This window comes from Bos mutus, chromosome 10 (genome assembly GCF_027580195.1).
Source record: "Bos mutus isolate GX-2022 chromosome 10, NWIPB_WYAK_1.1, whole genome shotgun sequence".
In the NCBI taxonomy this organism is placed as follows: Eukaryota; Metazoa; Chordata; class Mammalia; order Artiodactyla; family Bovidae; genus Bos; species Bos mutus.
In genome coordinates, this window is record NC_091626.1 from 84,346,390 (window position 1) to 84,371,041 (window position 24,652).

Consider the following 24,652-nt stretch of genomic DNA (forward strand, 5'->3'; position numbering starts at 1 on the left):
TGCCCCACATTGTAAATGCTAGAGAGGGTGTCTGACCCTTTGCGAGCAGGGCCATAAATACAGCACCAGGATACTGTGATTACCCCACTGTGTCTCATTTCCCTCCGCGCGTTGGCTCGTGCTGACCTTTAGTAAGAACACCATTCAGTCTCATTTCTGTGATACTTAGGCCTTCATTTAGCCTTGTTTTGTTGTTTCCCTTGGTTTCAAATTTTCTCTCTTTATGCGAACTGGGGACTGAAGCCTGGCATTTGACTTGTGATCTTGTGCGTTCTGAAAGCTCATACATGTAATCGTGGAACAAATAAAGCAGCTGGAAGAAATCTTTCTTGAACAAAACCCAAGTGGGGCATTTGGGTGCGAGCCAGGATTTCCGCAGCTACCGAGGGAGATGTGAAAAGGCTGCCTTTATGACAGCACCGACAAGTCACTTCTGGCCCCAGAGGAAAGTCCTTTAGGCAGTGACCAGATAGAGGCTAGGGAGCCTTACACATTTCATCGCCTGACCACAAAGCAGAGTACTTATGGGAACCTTCCGAGGCCTCTGCCTGTGTCGGCCCCTCAGTCGTGTCCAACTCTTTGCGACCCCACGGACGGTAGTCCGCCAGGCTCCTCTGTCTGTGGGATCCTCCCGGCAAGAATACCAGCGTGGGTTGCCATGCCCTCCTCCGGGGGACCTTCCCGACGCAGGGACTGAGCACGCCTCTCTTACGTCTCCTGCGTTGGTAGGCGGGGTCTCTACCACTAGCGCGTCTGTGGCTTCGTACGCTCAGCCATAGCGGGAAATTCCGGGGATCTTGGGTCTGATCCTGGCCTCCTGCTGAATGTGCTCTGCAGTCCTAGGGCAGACACTGAGAGTTTAACTTCCTGAGGTTCCATTCTCCCAACCACAATTCAGAACTGAATTGTATGTGTACATGTAGATACCAAACAACTAACTATGCACGAAGTCCTCTGTTAACTGCTCCTTTATAGAGGAAAACGTCTAACGTCCTACAGCGATCAGATCAAATTCCACTGGACATCTTAAAAAGATTGGTTACTTATTGTATTTATGTATAGACCCTGATGCTGGGAAAGATTGAAGGCGGGAGGAGAAGGGGACGACAGAGGATGAGATGGTTGGATGGCATCACGGACTCGATGGACATGAGTTTGAGTGAACTCCGGGAGTTGGTGATGGACAGGGAGGCCTGGCGTGCTGCAGTCCATGGGGTCGCACAGAGTCGGACACGACTGGGAGACTGATCTGAACTGATGTGTGTACATATACATAGGTCTGAACTGACACATACGAAGGCAAAAAGCTTGGAAGGGAGGTATGTTTTTAGAAATGTAGAAAGTGAAGTTGCTCAATCATGTCTGACTCTTTTCGACCCCATGGACTATAGCCTACTAGGCTCCTGCATCCATGGGATTCTCCAGGCAAGAGTACTGGAGTGGGTTGCCATTGCCTTCTCCAGGGGATCTTTCCGACCCAGGGGTTGAACCCAGGTCTCCTGCACTGCAAGCAGACGCTTTGCCATCTGAACCCCCAGGGAAGCCCTAGAAATGTAGAGCAGCATCACAGTTTTTAACCGTTTATCCATCCATTCAGCCAACGTGGATGGATGCCTGGGTCACAGCTTCTCAAACTTGTGGTGCGTGAGCCTCGCCTGGGGGACTTTTTAAACACTGCTCCTGGGCCCCATGCTCAGAGTTTCCAGTTCCGTAGATATTATAGCAGGGCCTGAAACCTGCGTGTCTGCAAGCCCAAGTGATATTGATCCCGCTGGTGTACAGACTCCGCTTTGGGGACCCAAGTTCCAGAGACACTCAGAGCTCCAAAGTGAAGAAGGCATGGTCATGTCCTTCTTCATGCAGAAAGGGTTAATGTTAACACTCCACATTGTTGTGACCTTATAATCACATTATATCACTGTGTGTGTACAGGTGTGTTTTCAAGGCATTTCAGAACCCATAGCACGTACAAAGGCATGGAAAACTGAAGTCACGAGACATATTCAGGGACGTGGAGTCTGTGTCACCGGAGCAGAGGGCACACAGCTGGCCAGGGGGTGGCATGCGGCAGGAGAGGTGTCAAGAACTAGATGGAGCTCTGATCATAGTAGATGTTGGGTGCCCTAAGGAATTGATTGTTTTCCTAACAATCAAAGGAAATGGAAAAGGGAAAATTTGAAAATTCGCAAGAGCTCCTGAGAAGGTAGAGTTACGGATAGCGAAGACTTTGGTCAAATATAATTGTTAACCCAATCATCTTTCTGGAATCACACTTCAGTTGGAAGTTAATCTTTCTGGTGTTTGATTTCTTCAGTTCTGGTAATTTTTGTGTACCATAAGATGGGTTGGCTTCCCTGATAGCTCAATTGGTAAAGAATCTGCCTGCAGTGCAGGAGACCCCAGTTTGATTCCTGGGTCAGAAAGATCTGCTGGAGAAGGGATAGGTTACCCACCCCAGTATTCTTGGGCTTCCCTTGTGGCTCAGATGGTAAAGAATCCTCCTGCGATGCAGGAGACCTGGCTTCAATCCCTGGATTGGGACGATCCTCTGGAGAAGGGATAGGCTACCCACTCCAGTATTCTGGCCTGGAGAATTCCACGGACTGTATAGTCCATGGGGTCGCAAAGAGTTGGACACAACTGAGCAACTTTCACTTTCACTCACTTAAGATGAGTTGCTGCTGCTACTGCTGCTGCTACATCGCTTCAGTCGTGTCCGACTCTGTGCGACCCCATAGATGGAAGCCAACCAGGCTCCCCCATCCCTGGGCTTCTCCAGGCAAGAACAGTGGAGTGGGTTGCCATTGTGATTAAAAATGACCTGTTTTCCTTAATTCTGGAGAAAAAGAAAGAGCCTCCTCATTGAAGTACTGAATTAAGCCAGACTTGGAGCTTAATTGATTGACCCTACTCAGATTCATTGGAAAACACTCTGATGCTGGGAAAGATTGAAGGCAGGAGGAGAAGGGGACGACAGAGGATGAGATGGTTGGAGGGCATCACCGACTCGATGGACATGAGTTTTGAGTAAACTCTGGGAGTTGGTGATGGACAGGGAGGCCTGGCGTGCTGCAGTCCATGGGGTCACAAAGAGTCGGACACGACTGAGCAACTGAGCAGCAACAATAACTGGCATTTTAGCTGAGCCAATGTTTTTGTGTAGCCCAGTTTAGTCCTGGGAGGTGTGACTCCTCCGAGGCCACGTAGCTAGGTGGTGACGTGTCTAGGAAAAAGGTAGGCACTTTGCTGGAGTGAACCGCTTTCCTTCCTACCTGCTCCAAGGTGCATCTCTCAGCACGCCCCATCGCCTTCTCCCCTCGCCCTCGTACTGCGTCTCCCCTCGGCAATGTGCTGTTTTTCTTTCGTTCATTGTCTGGCTCCCCTCACATCAGTGTTCTGGGGGCAGGGGCCCCTGTCCGCCTTGCTCACTCGCATCTCCCCAGCTCCCAGAACAGGACTGGGCACACAGTAGGTGCTTCTGCTTGTTGAACAGAAGAGTAGACGCTGCTGGCTCCTCTCAGCAGGGTTCACCACCGTCAGCAGGGGTCACCTGCGTGCGGGGGAAGGTGGCCCCAGGCCCTTCCCTCTCGGTGGGGCAGAGACTGAGCCCAGGGTGCCAGCTGGCCTGCCCCCAGCAGCCTGTACCCTTCATTAGATCCCTGGGTCAGGCTGCAGGGTTTCAACAGGAGGGAGGTGGCTCCCCAGCCGAGCCCACAAACCCTGGGTCCCTGCTGATCCGGAAGTTACCAGTGAGGAGCCCAGAGGTGACCCAGAGGCCTCCGAAGGCCCTGGTCTTCCTGTGGCCTCTGTCCCCAGCCCTCGCCCAGCACCCATATGGGGCAGAGTCCAGAGGAGTGAGCGGGAGGAGGGTCTGTTATTCAAATGCCAAGCATTCACTGAGTGCCTACTCTATGCCAGCCACAGTTCTAGGCTCAGGGGGTGCAGCAGGGAATAAAGAGCTTCCCTGCCCTCAGGAAGCTTATGCTCTGGTGGGGAGAGCAGAAGAAAACAGTAAATAACCGTATGATGTATGTCAACCAAAGCATGAGATGAAGGAAACAGGATAAGCGGACGCGGAGGGAGAAAAAGGGCTTGTTTTCTTGAGACTCGTCCACAGGAGGAGACGTCAGGCAGGCAGGAAGATCGGAGAGCGGGCTGCCGAGGTGGTCTTGCTGAGAATCGATGCTGGCCTGAGCGGAGCAGTGGTAGACATGGTGGTGGTGGTCAGGTCCTGGTTGCCTGAGGAAGGTGCAGGCCGCAAGCTGGCATGCGAGGAGCCGGGTGGTGGGATACAGGGGAAAGTCAAGGAGGACTCTGAGCTTGGGGCCTGAGAAGCTGGAAGGATGGAGAGGGGACCCCGAGCGGAGAAACAGGTTTCGGAGGAAGGTCAGGGGGTCAGCTTTGGCCATGATGCCTGTTACACACCCAGGGAATGTCAGGTAGAAAGACAGATCTGAGGCTGAACTAGAGAGAGAGACGTGGGAGCTCCTGGTGGACAGAAGATGGGCCCCAGGCGGCACCCACATCCCCATCCCAGACTCTGAGTGTGCCGCAGTATGCGACGAGGAGGAAGCACAGTCGTGCCTGGAATAGGCTAACCAGCAATAAGATGATTCTGGAAGATCCAGGTGAACCCAGGGTAATCGCAAGCGTTGTTTAATGGGGAAGCTGGAGGCGGGAGAGTCGGAATCAGGGAAATAGCAGTGGAGAAAGACTCGGGCCGACAGGACTCGCTCTGAAGGTGGAGGAAGTGGGCCGCGGACCAAGAGACGCCGGTAGCTTCCAGAACCTGAGACAGGCACAGCATGGACTCTCCCAGAGAGCCGCAGGAAGGGAGGCGGCCTCCCGCCACCTCGCTCACAGCCCCGGGAGACGCACTCCGGCCTTCTGACCTCCAGAGCTGTGACGCGATAAACGCGTGCTGCTGTAAACCACGCACAAAACCATTACCTGTCTCCCGTTATTTTCCAGGTTCTTTTTTCTATGCAGCCGCCATCCTTGTCCAAAATGGTCTATCATTGTGAACAACTGGAATGCAAAGACATTAACAATGAAATGGATCTCACAAAAATAGGTTTTCTTATTACAAAAGCAACACATGCTTCTTACAGAAATTATAGACCAAAAAAAACGCACACCATCCCACCCGTTCCTTAGAAATCACTGTTGACACCCCTGGGGATCCACTTCTCAGAGCCTGTTCTGTGTCTGTGCCTTCTTCCCCACTGAACTAGGGCCACGTGCGTGCCTTCTCCCCACCGAGACAGGGCCACGTGCGTGCCTTCTCCCCACCGAGACAGGGCCACGTGCGTGCCTTCTCCCCACCGAGACAGGGCCACGTGCGTGCCTTCTCCCCACCGAGACAGGGCCACGTGCGTGCCTTCTCCCCACCGAGACAGGGCCACGTGCGTGCCTTCTCCCCACCGAGACAGGGCCACGTGCGTGCCTTCTCCCCACCGAGACAGGGCCACGTGCGTGCCTTCTCCCCACCGAGACAGCCTTCTCCCACACGAGACAGGGCCACGTCGTGCCTTCTCCCCACCGAGACACAGGGCCTTCTCCCACGAGACAGGGCCACGCGTGCCTTCTCCCACCGAGACAGGGCCACGTGCGTGCCTTCTTCCCCACCGAGACAGGGCCACGTGCCTTCTCCCCGTGACCTTCTCTCCCCACCGAGACAGGGCCACGGCGTGCCTTCTCCCCACCGAGACAGGGCGTGCCTTCTCCCCACCGAGACAGGGCCACGTGCGTGCCTTCTCCCCACCGAGACAGGGCCACGTGCGTGCCTTCTCCCCACCGAGACAGGGCCACGTGCGTGCCTTCTCCCCACCGAGACAGGGCCACGCGGCGTGCCTTCTCCCCACCGAGACAGGGGTGCCTTCTTCCCACCGAGACAGGGCCACGCGGCGTGCCTTCTCCCCCGAGACAGGGCCGAGAGACAGGGGCGTGCCTTCTCCCCAGACACAGGCCACGCGGCGTGCCTTCTCCCCCACTGAGACAGGGCCACGTGTGTGCCTTCTCCCCACCGAGACAGGGCCACGTGCGTTCCTTCTCCCCACCGAGACAGGGCCACGTGCGTGCCTTCTTCCCCCTGCAATAGGGCGCACGCCTTCTTCCCACTGAAACAGGGCCACGCCACGTGTGCTTTGGAAACCAGTGTGATCTGTGTAAGCCATCTGCCAAGCGTCACACTTTGCACTGTTCCAACTTCACTCCTGTGGTTTCACGTTTGGTCTGTCCCGAGTAACCCCCTGTGGATAACGCCCACGCTGAACGGTGAGGAAGAACCAGGTCAGCCCGGGAGAGATGGCGGCTGGAGGGACGGTGCCCCAGGCCAGGGGCCCCCGGGTGGGGCTCTGCGCTCAGTGGCACGTGGAGGGGAGCCTGAGCGGGGAGCTCGAGAGGCTCAGGTCTGTACGCGTCTCCAAGTGGGATCCCTTTTCACACGGATTGTTTCAGTACGGCCCTGTTTTCACCAGCCTGACTTTGACTCCGTTGGTTTTGGCAAAATGCTGTCAGTCGCTTTTTCCCAGTCTAAATGAACAGGGTCTAGGCCTTGTGGCCCATGAGCCCGCTGCAGGCTCTTGTGCAGTCCCTGGGTCAGGGAGACCCCCTGGAGAAGGAGAAGGTGCCCATTCCATTACTCTTCCCTAGAGAACCGCACGGACAGAGGAGTCTGGCAGGCTACAGTCCACGGGGTCGCAAAGAGCCGGGCACCACTGAGCAATTTTCGCTTTCACTTTTGAAGCAGAGTCAAAGTAAAGGTCGTCAGGATTGAGAAGATTAAGGGACTCGAGGCCTAGAATTGTGGCTGAGACCTCACACTGGGGTCCTTTTGAGTCTTCATCTGATGAGACTGCATCTTTTTGTCTTTCTTTGTTAGTAGTCCAGATGTTTATATCTCAACAGGTCCCTCCCAGTTAGGGCATAAACGCCCCTGTTGGGGAGGATGCTGATACTCGTGTTCTTGGCCTTTTCTAAGCAATAGGAATTGACTAGGGGCCAGACTGGAGACTCAGGCCAGGCTTTCCTGGCGCTGCTGTGCGGGCTGCAGGAAAGAGTGCCAACAGGTAGCGGTTCCCCTCCTCGCTCGGCGAGGTGGGGCGAGGGCTGCCAGGGGCCGGGCTGGTCAGCCCACCCCTTGGTGCCGCTGCGTGCAGGGGGCCGGCGGCAGTACCGGGCTTCTGCTCCCCACACCTACGTGTGCTCCCAGCTCTTCAGAAATGGCAGTTGGGTTTTTTGGTCCAGAATTTGCCCCAGCTGTGCGAGCACACGATTATTTTTAGTTGCATATAGTTTCCTTGTGTGCTGTAGCTCCAGGAGCGGCGTGTCCTGGTGTAAGCTCTGCAGCAAAGGGTCCCAGGTTCCAGGACCGCCTCCGGGACTGATGCCTGAAGAATGAGATAGGGTCTTCCAACTGGTCCTCAGGAGCCTCTTCCTGGCATTGGTAGAGGAAGAATTATGTAAAAGCCCTAGATTCGTTTCTTCCCCTTTTAGGTGCTTGTGGTAACATGGAAACTAATATGGAAAAACTAGGGGATGCACAGCTCACGCCTGTAGACGAAGTGTTAATACTGTCAGCCGCTGACATTTGCTAACGCCAGCTACTGTGAAAAGTCAAAGTGTGTGTCACTCAGCCGTGTCTGACTCTTGTGACCCCATGGACTGTAGCCCGCCCCCAGCCTCCTCCGTCCACGGGACTCTCCAGGCAAGAACACGAGTGTGTAGACTTCCCCTCTCCAGCGCATCTTCCCGACCCAGGGATCGAACCCACATCTCTTGCATCTCCTGCATTGGCAGGCAGCTTCTTTACCTCTAGCGCCACCTGCCAGCTAAGTACTTGGTGTAGGTGATTTTTAAAGAATATTTATGCGGTTATTGTCCTGTGGCGCTGGGTCTGCGTTACTGCGCAGGCTGGCTCTGGTGGTGGCGAGCAGGCTCCTCTCCGGTCTCGGCGTGCGGCCCTCTCCGTGCAGCGGCTCCTCCTGTGGCCCCGGGCCCTACAGCTCAGTAGTTAGGGCCCAGCCTGGGCTGCTCCGCAGCATGTGAAATCTTCCTGGACCAGGGACTGAACGCGTGTCCCTTGGAGTGGCAGGCAGGTTCCGAACCCCTGCACACCAGGGAGGTCCTGTGTTGATGATTCTTTATGGTCTTGTAAAATTCCAGGAGCTGGGCGCATTTTCTCCGTTTTCGTAGATGACGGCTCTGATGATTAGAGAAGTCCCTGCCCCCGGTCAGTCGGCCTGCGGGTGATGGAGCCCACGTTCAGAGCCAGGCCTCAGTCAGCCTGTGGGTGACGGATCCCGCATTCAGAGCCAGGCCTGTGCCTCCAGAACTCAGATCCTTGCTCCGCCGTGGCTGGGGAGCCAAGCCCAGCCTCTGCTGGACTCCAGCAGGTTCCTGTTTGTGGAGGAGGAGGACTGGCCCCCTCACCATCCCAGAGATGTGCTCTTGGGCTGGGGTGCGGACAGTGCCCACCCCAGAGTGCAGACTCCGCCTTTGAGCGCCCACACGGTGCTGCCTTCTCACCAAGCACCCTCCGTGCCAGGGAAGCACCCGAAGTCTCCCCACAGTCCCCCTGGGGGCTAAACCTCTGGGCTCCACTTGCAAGAATGCTGCGGAATGGCAGGAAAGGCATTTCATTCTCTCACCGACTCTTGGAAATAGTAAAGGTTCATTTCATACTGACGCAGGAGTATGGTGAAGCTTGGCTGTTGAAAACCTTAGTTCAAGGATTTCTCAGTAAAGTGATACAAGAGGTATGCAAGGAGGGGCTTCCCTGCTGGGCTAGTGGTGAAGATTCTGCCTGCCACTGCAGGGGACATGGGTTCGACCCCTGGTCGGGGAAGATCCCACAGGCCACAGGGCAGCTAAATCCGTGCAGCCCAACTACCGAGCCCATGCACCCTAGGACCCAGGCTCCACGGCAAGAGAAGACACCACAGGGAGAAGCCTGAACACCGCAACCAGAGAGCGGCCCCGCCCCCTGCAGCCAGAGAAGCCCTCCCACAGCAGGGAGGCCCAGTGCAGCCAAGAGCAGGAAACCTTCAAACACTCAGGCCGCAAGATGCACAATGTTTTCTTAAAAAAAGAGGCATGCAAGGAGAAGAGAGCGTTTCTGGTGTAATGATAAAAACAAGTTACTCAACAGGAAGGACTGCCTTGAAAATCATCCTCTGCTGCTGCTGCTAACTCTCGTCAGTCGTGTCCGACTCTGTGCAACCCCACAGAAGGCAGCCTACCAGGCTCCCCCGTCCCCGGGATTCTCCAGGCAAGAACACTGGAGTGGGTTGCCATTTCCTTCTCCAGTGCATGAAAGTGAAAAGTGAAAGTGAAGTTACTCAGTCGTGTCCGACTCTTAGCGACCCCATGGACTGCAGCCCACCAGGCTCCTCCGTCCATGGGATTTTCCAGGCAAGAGTGCTGGAGTGGGGTGCCATCGCCTTCTCCAGAAAATCATCCTCATTTGCTTCTAAATTAATTTGCTATTTGCTAAAAGCTATTTTCAGGCAATGATACCTTGTCCTGTGCAGGCGTAACTTCAACTTTCATATTTAAAAGATGCGCTTACCGAGGTCGCATACTTGGATGAGCTTCTGATGCGTGTTCAGAAGGTGCTGATGGGAGAGAAATGGATGAGCACGTCTTTAAAACTGCAATATGCTGGTCCTTTCTCTCGGCTTGTATTCACTGACCGGACAAAGGTTCTTATTTGACCCCTGTCTTCAAGAGCACAAAAAGAGTTCACTTTACCTTGCAAGAAGTTAAACAACAGAAGAGTTTTTGTTTTACTTTCAAACTTAGGTGCATTCCTAAATGCCAGTTTGTATTAAATTCTCCCCCTCTGGCACTGCCTCGCTCAACAGGCACATAGTGCGAAACACACAGCTGGTCAGTGCGCCCGAGAGTGGCCCAGAGAACATGCAAGGAGGACTTGCTTTACTCTTCATCACGGGGCCTGAGGCCAGAGGGCTGATGACCACACTTGAGTCTCAGGTGTTCAGTCACTCAGTCCCGTCCGACTCTCTGCGACCCCATGGACTGCAGCACGCCAAGCCGCCCTGTCCATCACCAACTCCAGGAGTTTACCAAACCCATGTCCATTGAGTTGCTGATGCCATCCAACCATCTCATCCTCTGTTGTCCCCTTCTCGTCCTGCCCTCAGTCTTTCCCAGCATCAGAGTCTTTTCCAAAGAGTTGGCTTTCCGCATCAGGTGGCCAAAGTATTGGAGGTTCAGCTTCAGCATCAGTCCTTCTAATGAATATTCAGGCTTGGTTTCCTTTAGGATTGACTGGTTTGATCTCCTTGTTGTCCAAGGGACTCTCAAGAGTCTTCTCCAACACCACAGTTCAAAAGCATCAGTTCTTTAGTGCTCAGCCTTCTCTATGGGTCTCAGAAATTATATAAGAAATGAAACCAGGAAATCGAGATCCAACTAAAACTTTATTAAGATCCAGGTGTCAATGCCCAGTACTTGGAAGCGAGGAACCCACTAGAAGCCCAAGAGTGATGAGCAGAGAAGTCGGGTGGACCCTGATCGGGAACGCCAGTGCTTGGCAGCGTGTCACCAGCACCAAAGCTGGCCTGTGTTCCTGTGTTCTCTTTCCGCGTGTTCATTCATCTGACCCAGAGATTCTGTCCATGAGATCCCAGCCCCAAGGGACCTGCGAGGTCAGAGCCATCTTTATGATGCTAGGGCACTGTTTGCCTCATCTCACTCTGCTGACATTTGCATTGATGATGCAAACTCTGTGATAGGTAACACTGCTGAATTGTTTTGTCTGTTCTCAGCATAAATCAAGGCAGTAGCAGCAAACTGTACTGGTAGTCATTGTATTCTTCATCACTTTGCCCTCACAGTTAAAAAAGTAATAATAAAGTCAGTTTCACTTAAGAATATCCTTGATGAAGCAATAAAGCATAGTGTTATTAAATATTAATCCTCAAATCCACATCTTTTTTTTGTTTTTTACCATTCTGAGATGTATCCATATAGCATTTCTATTACATGCCAGGGTGTGGTGGTTATCTCTAGGAAAAGCACTTGCACAGCTGTTTTTTAAGTTGAGATTGTGACTGGCCACTGTTTTAACAGAACACCATTTTTATTTGAAAGAATGACTGACGGAAAAACTACGGTTATTAAGACTTGAGTGTGTGGTTGAAATTTCCCTGAAAATGAGTGAAGGGAGCCTGTCGTTTCAAGGAAAACAACTGTGACAGTATTTGTTGCCAAAGCTAAAATTCAGGCTTTCATGTGAAAATTAGAACTTGGGAAACTTGTGGCCACCACTGTGAAGCTGACAGTCTGTCAATACCAAGTTCAGTGGCGATATTCACAAATGTAGTTCTAAAAATACTGCATAATGAAATGTCTTAGAAGATCCATGTAACTCAGTGAATTAATAGTTTTCAGATAACCAACGTACGATGTTACAGAATCATGGCTGGGCAAAAGAGCCATTGAAAGTACAAGACACACCAAAGCAGAGTATGAAAAGTTAATTGATATGGTCTCAAATTATATGTTGCAGCTAGCCTTTAAGAAATTACTACTTATTGAGTTATAGTGTGATATAAAAATAAGTATCTACTGTTACAGGAAAAGCCTATTAAAATACTCCTTCCTTTTCAACTATAGATCTGTGTGAGGCTGTATCTTTCTTTATATACTACAATCATAATGCCACAAAGAATTTAGAAGCAGAAGTAAGAATCCAGCTACACTATAGTAAGCATTCCTAAGACCCACAAAAATGTAAAGTAATTCTCTTATCACTACTTGTTTTGCTTAGTTTTCATGAAAAATATTTCTGTTAAAAGGTCATGAACTTATTATTTTAAAACATTAATGTTTTAAATGTTCCCAGTTCAATTTCTAGTCTAACTATTAATAGATAAAATGCATGTAAACAGAAGCCTTTGGAATTCTCAATTTTTAAGAGTTTAAAGGAATCCTGAAGTCAGAAAGTTTGAGAACAACTGATTCAGTGCGTATAGAGTACCTACTGTGTACTGGGCTGGGCTGGTACAGAGCAAGGATGGTTGCTGGACAGACGTGGGTCCTGCCCACAGAACTGACAGGCACCTACACCTAAACAGAGGACTCCAGCAGTGTGCTAAGTGCCACGGTAGGAGAAGCACAAGGTGTGTTTTGTTGGCACCTGACGCTATTTAGGGAAGACTTCCAGGAGGAATGAATGTCTCTGGTGATGCTTGAAGGATGAGTCAGAGTTAGCCAGACAGAGAGCTTGATTGCTTTGAGTGTATGGAAAAGCATGTGTTCAGACAAAAGTCCCTGTGCCAGAGGTCACGACTTCACTGCAGAGTGAAGTGGTGTGTAACACGGGGAGGGAGGGTGACATGCGGGCCTGGACTGGAGATGGCAGCCCCCTTGTGAAGGGCTTTGGGAGTCCAGGTGTGAGGTGCGAGGACCTCCCCCAAGGGGGAAGGGGGCATCCTGGGGTTGGGGAGGTTAAGTCAGGACAGTGACATTAGATTGCACTTTAGACAGATCTCTCTGCTGACAGAATGGAGGTCTTGCCCCACAGCAGCCAAATCAAGAGGTCATGGAACCTGGGCTAGTGCCTGCAGGGTAGTGGAGACATGTGGACAGATTTAAGGGACATTTGTATGGAGATGTTTACAGATCTAGGTAAAGAGATTCAGTTTCAGTTCAGTTCAGTCGCTCAGTCGCATCCGACTCTTTGCAACCCATGGACTGCAGCACACCAGGCCTCCCAGTTCATCACCAACTCCCAGACTTTACCCAAACCCATGTCCATTGAGTCAGTGATGCCATCCAGCCATCTCATCCTCTGTCGTCCCCTTCTCCTCCTGCCTTCAATCTTTCCCAGCATCAGGGTCTTTTCAAATGAGTCAGTTCTTCACATCAGGTGGCCAAAGTATTGGAGTTTCAGCTTCAACATCAATCCTTCCAATGAACACCCAGGACTGATCTCCTTTAGGCTGGACTGGTTGGATCTCCTTGCAGTCCAAGGGACTCTCAAGAGTCTTCTCCAACACCACAGTTCAAAAGCATCAATTCTTTGGTGCTCAGCTTTCTTTACAGTCCAACTCTCACATCCATACATGACCACTGGAAAAACCATAGCCTTGACTAGACAGACCTTTGTTGGCAAAGTTATGTCTCTGCTTTTATTTAAAAGCAATATGCTATCTAGGTTGGTCATAATTATCCTTCCAAGGAGTAAGCGTCTTTTAATTTCATGGCTGCAATCACCATCTGCAGTGATTTTGGAGCCCAGAAAAATAAAGTCAGTCGCTGTTTCCACTGTTTACCCATCTATTTGCCATAAAGTGATGGGACTGGGTGCCACGGTCTTAGTTTTCTGAATGTTGAGCTTTAAGCCAACCCTTTCTCTCTCACCTTCATCAAGAGGCTCTTTAGTTCCTCTTCACTTTCTGCCATAAGGGTGGTGTCATCTGCATATCTGAGGTTGTTGACATTTCTTCCGGCAATCTGGATTCCAGCTTGTGCTTCCTCAAGCTGGAAGTTTCTCATGATGTACTCTGCATTTAAGTTAAATAAGCAAGATGACAATATACAGCCTTGACGTACTCCTTTTCCTACTTGGAACCAGTCTGTTGTTCCATGTCCAGTTCTAACTGTTGCTTTAAACAGATTGGGTGCAGTTAATGAGGGAAGGGTAGGCATCAAGACTGAATTTAGATCATTTGTGTCATTTTTTTTTTAGATTCCACATATACGTGATGGACCAATGAACTTATACACAGAACAGAAGCAGACTCACAGACGTAGAAACAAGCGTGGCTGCACCGGGGAAGGGAGGGGATGACGTAGGGGCTTGGGATTCACAGATGCACGGACGCACTATATATACTGTGTGTATTTTATACTTGATGTAAGGTAAATAACAGTAAGGATCCACTGTATAACACAGAGCACTATATTCAACACCTTGTTATGGCCTATAATGGAAAAGGATCTGAAAAGGACGTGCACGCATATCTGAATCGCTTTGTTGTATGCTTCAAAGTAACACAATATTGTAAATCGACTATACTTCAATTAAAAAAATTTTTTTTTACTAAGATCCTACATGCCATGCAGCCAGAAAGTTTTTTTTAAAGACCGGATTTGGGTTTCAGATTTAGCACCTGGGAGTCATGCACGATGAAGTTCACTGAAAGAAGGAAAACAGGAGGCCCAGGTTATTAGAGGAAGAGAGTGAATGCCATCGAGCTGTCCCGAGCTACCCGAGAGGAGACGCCCAGCCCATTCCGGAAGCGGAGGAGGAAGAGCTGGACTAGAGACACACAGCTGACAGTTTTTAGCGCACGAATGGTAACTGAAGACGCTGGGTGAGTGGGCTCTTGCAGAGAGAAGAATTTAAGCAAGAAGGGAAGACTGTCTTAAGAGAGAATTATGGGAACTTCCAGTATCACCAGTATTCAGGGTTGTGACAATTTAAAATAAGCTAAAAGGTAAGGCAAGGAGATCCAACCAGTCCATCCTAAAGGAAATTGACCCTGAATATTCACTGGAAGGACTGATGCTGAAGCAGAAGCTCCAATACTCTGGCCACCTGAGGCGAAGAACTGACTCACTGGAAAAGACCCTGATGCTGGGAAAGGCTGAAGGCAGGAGGAGAAGCGGATGACAGAGCATGAGATGGTTGGAAGGCATCACCAAATTAATGGACATGAGTTTGAGCAAACAATGGGAGACAGTGAGGGACGGGGAGGCCTGGTGTGCTGCAGTCCATGGGGTCATAAAGATCGAACACCACTCAGCAACGGAACAGCAACAACAGAGTGTGCAAAGAGGGCTGAGAAGAGCGCCCAGAAAGTTAAGAGGATCCAGAGACTGTGCGGTCGTTGAGACCAAGGGGACGGAAGAGGAAGGAGGGCTCAGTGAGGACCAGTGTCGTCAGTAAGTCAGAGAAACGGGACTTCCCTGCTGGTCCTGTGGTTAAGAAATTGCCTTTCAATGCAGGGGACACTGGTTCAGCCCCTGGTCGGGGAGCTGAGACCCCACGTGCTGTGGGACAAGCAAGCCCACAGCCCACAGTGAGAGACCCCGCGTACTGCACCTGCGACCTGAGGCAGCCAGAAATCTAAGTAAACATAAATAAAAAGTCAGAGGAGTGATTGAGAGGGCTGTCTAGACTGCTGCTGCTAAGTCGCTTCAGTCATCTCCGACTCTGTGTGACCCCACAGATGGCAGCCCACCAGGCTCCCCCGTCCCCAGGATTCTCCAGGCAATGTCTAGACTGAGCAGCAAGGAAGTAAGTGTTGAGTCTTTGCCGTATCCAGACAAGCATCAGGGGATGGTTAGGCTCCAGGAGCCAGAAGAGCAAGGAGAGGGGAGGGGGAGACAGGAAGAGGGGTACGGGGCGGGTGGGAGAGAGAATGGGGACTGTTACCTCAGCGGTTCCTGGGGAAGAGCCCATGGGCAGAGAAGGCTGAAGATACAGGAGACAAGGAGACATCAGTGGTGAGGTTCCAGAAGACAGAGGAGAGACACCCGTTCGGGGGACGGCTGGAGGGAGCTGTGTCGCCACCAGAGAACTGAGCTTCGGTTATGGCACAGGGTGGAGTGAGCGTCAGCTGGAGAAGTCGTCACTGTTTGGATGAGGGTTGGAAAGGAATCTCCAGACACAAGAGTGTTTCAGACAGAGGTGAGCTTATTCAGAACAGAGTAGAGGTAACCTGACCCCCGACAGACCGGGAGAGGCGGCCGTTGCAACAGCCGGCCGACTCAGGAGGGTGCCCCCTTCTCAGGGTGCATCAGTTCAGTCCAGTTCCGTTCAGTCGCCCAGTCGTGTTTGACTCTTTGCGACCCCATGAATTGCAGCACGCCAGGCCTCCCTGTCCAACCTTTATAGCCTCGAGACAAAGAAGATTCCAGCTGGAAGGGTGGCATCAGGTGATTGGTTAAGGTCAGGAGCTGGCCAGTTTGGATCAAGGGGGCTTATGGCAACAGTTGCTATGGAGCTCAGTCCGATCTGGAGATGACCTTGGCGTGGGGCTCCGTGTCTGTGGCCTTGATACGAGGCCTCACACCTCTGACCTTGGTATAGGGCTCCACCAAAGTTAAGGTATTCAGTTCAGTCGCTCAGTCATCCAACTCTTCGTGACCCCATGGACTGCAGCACACCAGGCCTCCCTGTCCATCACCAAGTCCCGGAGTTTACCCAAACTCACGTCCATCGAGTCGGTGATGCCATCCAGCCATCTCATCCTCTGTGGTTGAAGTTAGGATATAGGGCGGTTTAATTAGAAGCAGAAGTTCCACGGCTCCCACTGGAAAGGCTTAGGAGGAGGAGAGCAGTGGGAGTTTGGATCAAAGGAGGAAAAGAAGCCCAGAGCGGAGTCTGGAAGGCTCGAGGGGCTCCCCAGAGTGGCCAAGCGTAGCAGCTGCCGGGGAGACAGGCAGGGAACACAGAGACCCAGATCTTATTTTAGACACTGGTAATTTAATCACAGTCATCTTTTCTTTTTACACAATGATGCATTTATATCACAACCTAAAAATTACCCTTAACAATAGTGATTCTTTTTCTTAAAAAAAAAAAACTAAACAAAACACCCTTTTCTGGCTAATTCGAATTATCCCTGTGTGTTCTGTTGTTTACTTTTATGCTCACCAGGTTAAATCTTCAGCTATGTTCCTGCCATTAAGAGTCCCCTATGTAGAAAAATCTATTCATTATGAACACATTCATTGCCTCATTGAGTTGCCTATTTAAAATGCAGAGAACCACAAATTAAATGTAGCGCTTTTCCATTTTGAAAAAAGTGGATGAATGGGTACCGTTTTCTGAATACATGCTGTTTGTCTTATATCATTAACAGTCCAGATCCATAGGCCAGCAGATGCCAGTCCTGTTTCGTTTTGATGCTTGTTCCTTATTGAAAGGGATGTGCCCTGAGACTTGCACGTGCCATGTTCTGCATCAGGGGAAATGATAAGACGGATGTAATGGAGAGAGCTGATTTGGGGGGACAGCTAAGCTAAGTGATCAACAGACACTGGTCTCCGAAACCTCTTTCTCTGAAGTTAATTATGCAAAGTATGAGACAGTTTCTTTGTTGAAATTGTAAAATAGGATATTTCAAGTAGCTTCAACATAATATTAAGCCATTAAATACTTCTATTAATATACTCCAAGTCTACAGTTGAGTTCAGTTCAGTCGCTCAGTCATGTCTGTTTGCAACCCCATAGACTGCAGCATGCCAGGCCTCCCTGCCCATCACCAACTTCCGGAGTTTACTCAAACTCGTATCCATGGAGTAGGTGATGGCATCCAACCAACTCATCCTCTGTCGTCCTCTTCTCCTCCCACCTTCGATCTTTCCCAGCATCCACGGTCTTTTCAAATGAGTCAGTTCTGTGCATTAGGGGCCAAAGGATTGGAGTTTCAGCTTCAGATCAGTCCAAGTCTACAGCCCTGTACTAAATATTTATTATATTTAAGACCTTGGTGTTTGTTCCTGATACTTTCTTTAATGTCGTTGTTGTTCAGTCGATAAGTCATGTCTGACTCTTTGCAACCCCATGGACTGCAGCACGTCAAGCTTCCCTGTCCTTCACCATCTCCCGGAGCTTGCTCAAACTCCTGTCCATTGAGTTTGTGATGCCATCCAACCATCTCTCCCTCTGTCGTCTCCTTCTCCTCCTGCCTTCAATCTTTCCCAGCATCAGGGTCTTTAACGATGAGTCGGCTCTTCCCATCAGGTGGCCAGTGTATTCAGCATCATTCCTTCCAGTGAATATTCACGGTTGATTTCCTGTGTGGAGAAGACTCTTGAGAGTCCCGTGGACTGCAAGGAGATCGAATCAGTCAGTCCTAAAGGAAAGCAACCCTGAGTATTCCTTAATGACATATCCTAATTTCTCCAGATTTCTGGTATTGGTGAATACATACCCTGCGTTGAGTATGTAAAAGTAAGGACTACACTGCAGGATGCGGGCACTGGCAGGTATGAAGTGTGCAGTTAATGCTTAGTGGTTCTGATCTGGAGGTCAGAGTTTTTGTTTTTGAGCATTCATTCTTTAAAAAAAAACAAAAGATCATTCATTACTTTTAAAAAGTATTTATTTACTCACTTGCTCTGTCTGCACCAGTCTTAGTTCTGGCGCTCAGGGTCTTCGATCTTGCCTGCAGCATGTGGGGTCTAGTTCCCTGACAGGGGTGGAGCCCAGGCCCCTGCACTGGGAGCTTGGAGTCTTAGCCGTTGGACCACCAGGAATTCCTCAGAGTTTGTTTGTTTGTTTTTAATTTCTTCCCATTGTAACCACAAGAGGCCATCTGAACCATTTCTTAAGAGGTAGAAATGGCTTCTCCGGTCAGTGTCCAGGCTGGGACAGACTAACAGAGAGAACTCAGTCTTCCACGACACCTACTTCCGTCGCGCTCCCAGCCACCCCATCTCTGTTCCAGACAGAAGCCCGTCTGCTCTCTCTGGTCGCCTCAGGCTGATTCTACTGATACTCGGGTCTTGACTTGTTCTGACTCGGCCTCCACTCTTCCCTCACTGAGCATTCCCCGGGACGCCCCTGGAGCCGTTTTTGCATCTGTACGAGCTCTCCTGCGCCTTGACTGCGGGGTGCAGGGTCGCACCTGCCTTCTCACTTTCACTGACACTCGGTCCTTCCCCAAGCGCTTTGTTCAGTTCCTCTTTTGAAGGAAAAGAAAGCGAAAGTGTTAGTCGCTCAGTCGTGTCTGACTCTGTGACACCATGGACTGTAGCCCACCAGGCTCCTCTGCCCGTGCAATTCTCCAGGGAAGAATACTGGAGCAGGTTGCCATTTCCTCCTCCAGGGGGGTCTTCCCACACCAGGGATCGAACCAGGGTCTCCTGCACTGTGGGCAGATTCGTTACCGTCTGAGCCACCAGGGAAGCATGGTGACGGAGCGCTGCTGCTTTTTTTTTGGCTGCCCCACTCAGCGTGCAGATCTTAGATCCCAGACCAGGAATTGAACTCATGCCCCCTGCAGTGCAAGCTTGGAGTCCTGACACTGGACCAGCCCGGAAGTCCCGGGAATCCTCCAGAAGGGCGGTGCCGCCTGGAGACCAACAGGCCCCGCCCTGTGGCAGCCCCTCCCTGTTTGTTCGTCCTCCAATCGGATTTATTTGCTGTCCGTGTCCAAGACACTGTCATCCGTCCAGCCCCAGGTCACCTGCCTCACACAGAGCCTCTTCCCAAACCCAGAGCCATGGCATCATCCTGGGTGCCGCTCAGCACCCCAGATTCCAGCGTCTTTACTCCCTCAGCTCCGGCGACCTTCATCTCCACTACTTTACCAACGGCTCTCGTAGCAGGGCCTTCGTTTAGTCCTAGTGATATCTGGACCATTACCAGGAGGTAGACTGTCTCTGAAACCTCACATTCAAAGAGCTCTTTTCCATGAGTCAGGACCGCTGATACAAGCTTGCCTGGTCGGGGTCGAAGTGAGCATCTCTGTTGTGTTTCTAGCTTTTTAGGGAAAGGTTTCTGGGCTTCCCTTGTGGCTCAGCTGGTAAAGAATCCACCCGAAATGCGGGAGACCTGGGTTCAATCCCTGGGTTGGGAAGATCCCCTGGAGAAGGGAACAGCTACCCACCCTAGAGTTCTGGCCTGGAAAATTCCACAGACTGTATAGTCCATGGGGTGGCAAAGAGTCGGACGCGACTGAGCGACTTGACTTTCACTTTCTTTGGTGGAAGGAGAAAATCCTTTATATTCCACATCTGCTGAGTTTTTTCGCTTGTAAATAGGTGTTGCCCTTCTTTGAATGTTTTTCCCTATTCGTGTAAATTGCTCACATTGTTTTACTCCCTTAATTGGATATTTTCAGCATTACATTTTTCCTGCTCCATTTCTCCCCTCCTTTTGAAACTTCTTTTACTGTCAGAGCTTTCCCTTACATGTTTTCCTTAACTTTTTCTCCTTATGTCCATCTCCTTAATTTTTGTTTGTTTTTCCCCCTACTTTTTTTTTTTTTTTTAATTCTCTCTACTGCATCCTGGAAGACTTTCTTAGTTTTGTCTTCCAGTTTATTTAACTTCTCTTAAGCTGTATTGAACTTGCTAATCGTATTTTTTCACTCCAAGATTTTCAGTTGGTTTATTTTCATTTCTACCTCTCCTTTTCATAACCTTCTGGTTTCACAGCCTTGTTTGATAGCTATTGATCTGGTAGCTCAGATGGTAAAGAATCCGCCTGCAATACAGGAGACCCAAAATAGATCCCTGGGTCAGGAAGATCCCCTGGAGGAGGGGATGGCGACCCACCTCAATATTCTTGCCTGGAGAATCCCATGGACAGAGGAGCCTGGCAGGCTACAGTCCATGGGGTCACAAGAGAATCGGACACAACTGAGTGACTGACACTTTCACTCTACTTTTCAATCCCTCTATTGTGATGACTTTGAGGGTTTTTAAAGCCTTTTTCAGAATATAATTATACCTGTTGCCTCAGATGTGAATTGTCTCAGTTGTTAGACTGCATTTCATCATGCTGCACGTCCTTACATATTTTGTAATTTTCTTTTCTTGAGAGCTTTGGATCTGTGCTACAAGGGTTTTCTCTGAAGGGTGGTCTTGAGATTTTCTCAATCCCAGCCCCATGAGTTCCTTAGCTCTGCAGCGTCATAAATTAAGCATAGTTTGGGAGTCCTACTGCAGGAAGTAAGCATGTGCCCACGTGTAATGCAGACTCAGGCGCTAGTCATGTGGAGCGTCTTATCCTCATTTCTGGTCTCAGGTGACTTGGGGTCTTGACCCTAACTGCAAAACGGAACTGCGCTCGCCCCCCTTCCCCTGATACCTGTGGGCACCTCCCGTCCCTTGCAGACACAGAAACCTCAGCCCCTCCAGCCTTGCTGGCACCTGCCCCCAGTGCATCCTGACAAGAGCCACAGTCTTGGTCACCACTCAGCACTGTGGGGCTGACGACACTTTCCTGTTCAGAGACTTTCTTGTCTTATTTTTGAAAATGGTTTCAATCATTAAAGGCCCCAGTGAAAAAATAGAGTATCATTCAGATACTAAAACTCGAGATTTTAATGAAGTAACTGTTTACAGAAGTATAGGCAGAAATAAGGACTCTGCTGACAGAGGTCTGTATAGTCAAGGCTGTGGTCTTCCCAGTGGTCACATATGGAGAACTGGACCATAAAGAAGGCCGAGCACCAAAGAATTGATGCCTTTGAACTGTGGTGCTGGAGAAGACTCCTGAAAGCCCCTTGGAAAGCAAGATCAAACCAGTCAATCTTAAGGGAGATCAGCCCTGAATATTCACTGGAAGTACTGATGCTGAAGCTGAAGCTCCAGCATTTTGGTCATCTGATGTGAACAGATGACTCATTGGAAAAATCCTTGATGCTGGGAAAGATCAAGGGCAGAAGGAGAAGAGGGTGTCAGAGGATGCGATGTCTGGACGGCATCACCGATGCAATGAACATGAACTTCGGTAAACTCCGAGAGACGGTGAGGGACAGGGAAGCCTGGTGTGCTGCAGTCCAGAGGGTTGAAAAGAGTTGGACACGACTGGGCCACTGAACAACAACAAAAATGAATCCATCAAGGTCATTTGGGGTACCAGAGACCAGGAAGCTGTCACTGCTCCTACTCTGAGGGGACAAAGGCGGGAATGGTATTATTGGCGGGCGGAGTCCCCTGGAGCTGTGGAAGGTGCGGAGTTTGGAGGGAAGTAGCCGTTTTCAGGAGAAGACCTGGGGCGGCGAGGAGAGAAATGCCCCATCCTCTGCGTCCTCCTGTCTCTTGTGGGGAACTTCTGTTGGCCACGCCCCCTGGGAGGCACCAGCTGGGGTTGAGGTGGTGTGGTCCTGAGGGGCACAGAGCAAGGGGGGGCGGGCTGGGGGCACGTGCAGTAGAGAACGAATAGTGCAGACCTATTGATTTTTAAAGCATTTATCCGTTATTTCTCTATGTGACAGAGGACGGACCTTTTGGCAGTGCTGCCGTGTGGACTCAGGACCCCCAGTCCCTTCTCCAGCCCTTCCCAGCTGGCCCTCTTTCTCAGGCGCACCCCCAACACGTGCAGAGCCCAGGGGCAGGTGCAGACAGAGGCCCACGTGCTGTCTGCAGACACGGAAGTTCCTGATCAAGGCAGACTGTTCATCAGGGAGGCTTTATCCTCCTACCTTGACAGATACGCTTTGTCTTAAAGGTTCTATCTTCTTTGTTTTTGTTTCTGGATGTGCTGGGTCTCCGTTCCTGCACGCAGGCCACTCTGCGGTTAGTGGCAGGCGCTGGGCTGCTCACTGCGGTGACTCCCCTGTCACAGAGCACGGGCGCGTGGCCTTCAGGAGTGGCGCACAGCTTGGAGGCTCCACAGCACGCAGAAGCTTCTCGGACCAGAAATCAAATCCACGTCCTCGGCGTCGGCAGGTGGTCCCGGGCCACCAGAGAAGGCCAGGCCAGTGTGCTCTAAGAGTGACCCAGAAAGGCGGAGGACCGCGCGGGCTCCCGGGCCCTTGGCGGGGGGAGCGCGGCCCTGATCCTGAGAAGCAGCCTCGCGTGCACAGCCAGCCCTTGGTGAGCCCCCAGGAGGAGGACGGCCCAGGCAGAGAGAGTGCTTAGGGCCGCTTCGGTGGGCAGCCCTCGGACCCCAGGCACCTGCGAGGGGGTCTGACAGGTGGAGGACGGAGGCCTGGCCCCACCTTGTTGGCCCCACCAGCTGCTTTCAGGGACAAGGGTCAGAGCCGGGCCCTCGAGGATTCGGCATCCAGGGCGGGTGCCCTCCAGCCGGGTCTGGTGCTGGTCCCGTGCCCCTGACGTCATCTTCACCGAGGCCTCGGTCCTTCCCCTGGGTCCTTCCCGGACTGCCCGTCTCCCCGCCCCGGTCTGCTCTGGATCCTCTGGTCCAGTCCTCAGCCAGACCCTCCACTGCTTGGCGCCCTTGTCTTCTCATCTCTCCAGTCTGGCAGTGGAGGTCTCCATCTCCCTGCCTCGTGCTCAGCTTGCTGACGGCCTGCCGGGTGAGCCGTGCAAGCATTGTAGCACCCCAGCCTGACCTCGGACCCCAGCTTCCTCCTGGTTCCCCTGGAAGCGCTTTCAAGCCTCCACCACTCTTCTCAGACTGCTGCCCTACCTCTTCTCGGTCACTCTCAGCGAACGGCCTTGCTTCCCGTTTCTTAAGAAAATAGAAATCACCAAAGCAACATCTTACTTCCCTCTGCAGTTTTACTCTCGAGATGACGACGGCTGTGAGGATGAGGATGGAGGGTAATACCTAACTTTTCCCACCGTAACTCGGATCTGCCGCCAGGTCCCCCTCCTCCTGTCTCCGAGGGAAGGGGGCTGCCTCCCCCGCCCCCGCCCCCGCGGCCGCAGGAGATCCATCCACCTCGATTTCGGATTCTTTTCCCTTCCGCTCCTCGTGGACATAAGAGCGTCAGGGACCTCCTTTGTCTAAGGCTCTGCATTTAAGCTGCAGTCGCTCCTCTGCCTCCCATTTCCAAATCCCCTCTAACCCACTGTGGTCTTATTTCCGCCCCAGTAACTCCGCTGAAGCCACGCGGACCAAGGGTAAGCGTCCCCTCTGTTGGCTCAGCGAATTGGGTACATGAGTCCTTCCGCGCAGCATCTGACACGAGTGCGCACGCTTCTGAACATGCTCTTTGCCCTTGAGGACCGTGCTTCTACTTTTCTGGCCAACTGTCTGAGTCTCCTTCCCTTCCGAGTTGTCTTCCTCAGAGTTCTGCCCTCGCTGCTTCTCTTCTCGCTCATTAAACTCAGCACTGGCTGGAGGAAGGTGCTCAATCAATATCAAATTATGTATGCAAATCAAGGGGCTTCCCCAGTGGCTCAGCGAGTGAAGAATCTGCCTGCAATGTCGGAGACGTGAGTTCAATCCCTGGGTTGGGAAGATCCCCTGGAGGAGGGCGTGGCAACCCACTCCAGGATTCTCGCCTAGAGAATCCCACGGACAGAGGAGCCTGGCGGGCTGCAGTCCATAAGGTTGCAGAGTCAGACACAGCGGAAGCGACTGAGCACACAAGCATGCGTGCAAATCAAGCAGTGGCTTCAAATTCAAGTGCTCAAGGGTATAAGCAAGAAGGAGCAAACTTTTTTGGGAGGGATACACATTTCCAATGATAAATGATGTATTACTTACTGCAGCTGGAGTCCACTGAGGGGAAAAAGCCATAACAGCTTATTTCAGACCTAATACAACTATATGTTAGCAACAGAAATGACGTCGCTATCTTACTAGAAATACAACAAAGAGATTACTTAGCAGCTGTCTCCCGCACTGTCTTTTCATTTTCCTCTGTAGCTCTTGGCAGAAAATCTAGAAGAGAAAAATAAAATAAAATAATTAAGCCACACTGTTTTCCTAGACTAAATGATTTCTGCTCTTCTGAATAACAGATCTTAAAAGGTGATGTATGTTCTATGATTGTTAGGAATAGAACATTTTCAAAATTGTTCTTCTTCCCCCTAGAGACATGTGATTAAACTTCATGATCGTTTTCTCTTCCAGGACTCATTGTAAAGTCTCCATGTTCCAAACTCAAAACTGGAGGGCCAGACATCAGCCTCAGGGTCATAATTAGATCTTGAAACCACCCACTTTGAAAACAAGAATTCCACAGAGAACTATTTAGGGCTCTGTCTTCATTGAGATAAAGAGAAGCCACATGTTGAG

At 51.1% G+C, this 24,652-nt stretch overlaps 1 protein-coding gene and 1 long non-coding RNA gene across 6 annotated transcripts in view; one reads left to right on the forward strand and one right to left on the reverse strand.

Moving 5' to 3' along the window:
- Positions 1-24,652, forward strand: part of EFCAB11 (EF-hand calcium binding domain 11) — a 168,813-nt gene that overhangs the window by 102,837 nt on the left and 41,324 nt on the right. The window contains exon 6 of one of the 5 annotated variants that reach the window (XM_070378378.1): positions 13,721-13,870. The exons of the other annotated variants lie outside the window; for them this stretch is intronic. Coding sequence (XP_070234479.1) covers positions 13,721-13,748 — 28 coding nt within the window. The 3' untranslated portion in view covers positions 13,749-13,870. Of the gene's footprint in view, positions 1-13,720; positions 13,871-24,652 lie in introns of those variants that run through there. 5 annotated transcript variants of the gene reach the window in all.
- On the reverse strand, positions 3,130-16,436 carry LOC138989437 (uncharacterized). Its single transcript, XR_011465742.1, has 3 exons — positions 15,413-16,436; positions 9,572-9,723; positions 3,130-5,028 (listed from the first exon to the last, which is right to left on the reverse strand). It is a non-coding gene; the product is annotated as an uncharacterized lncRNA (long non-coding RNA).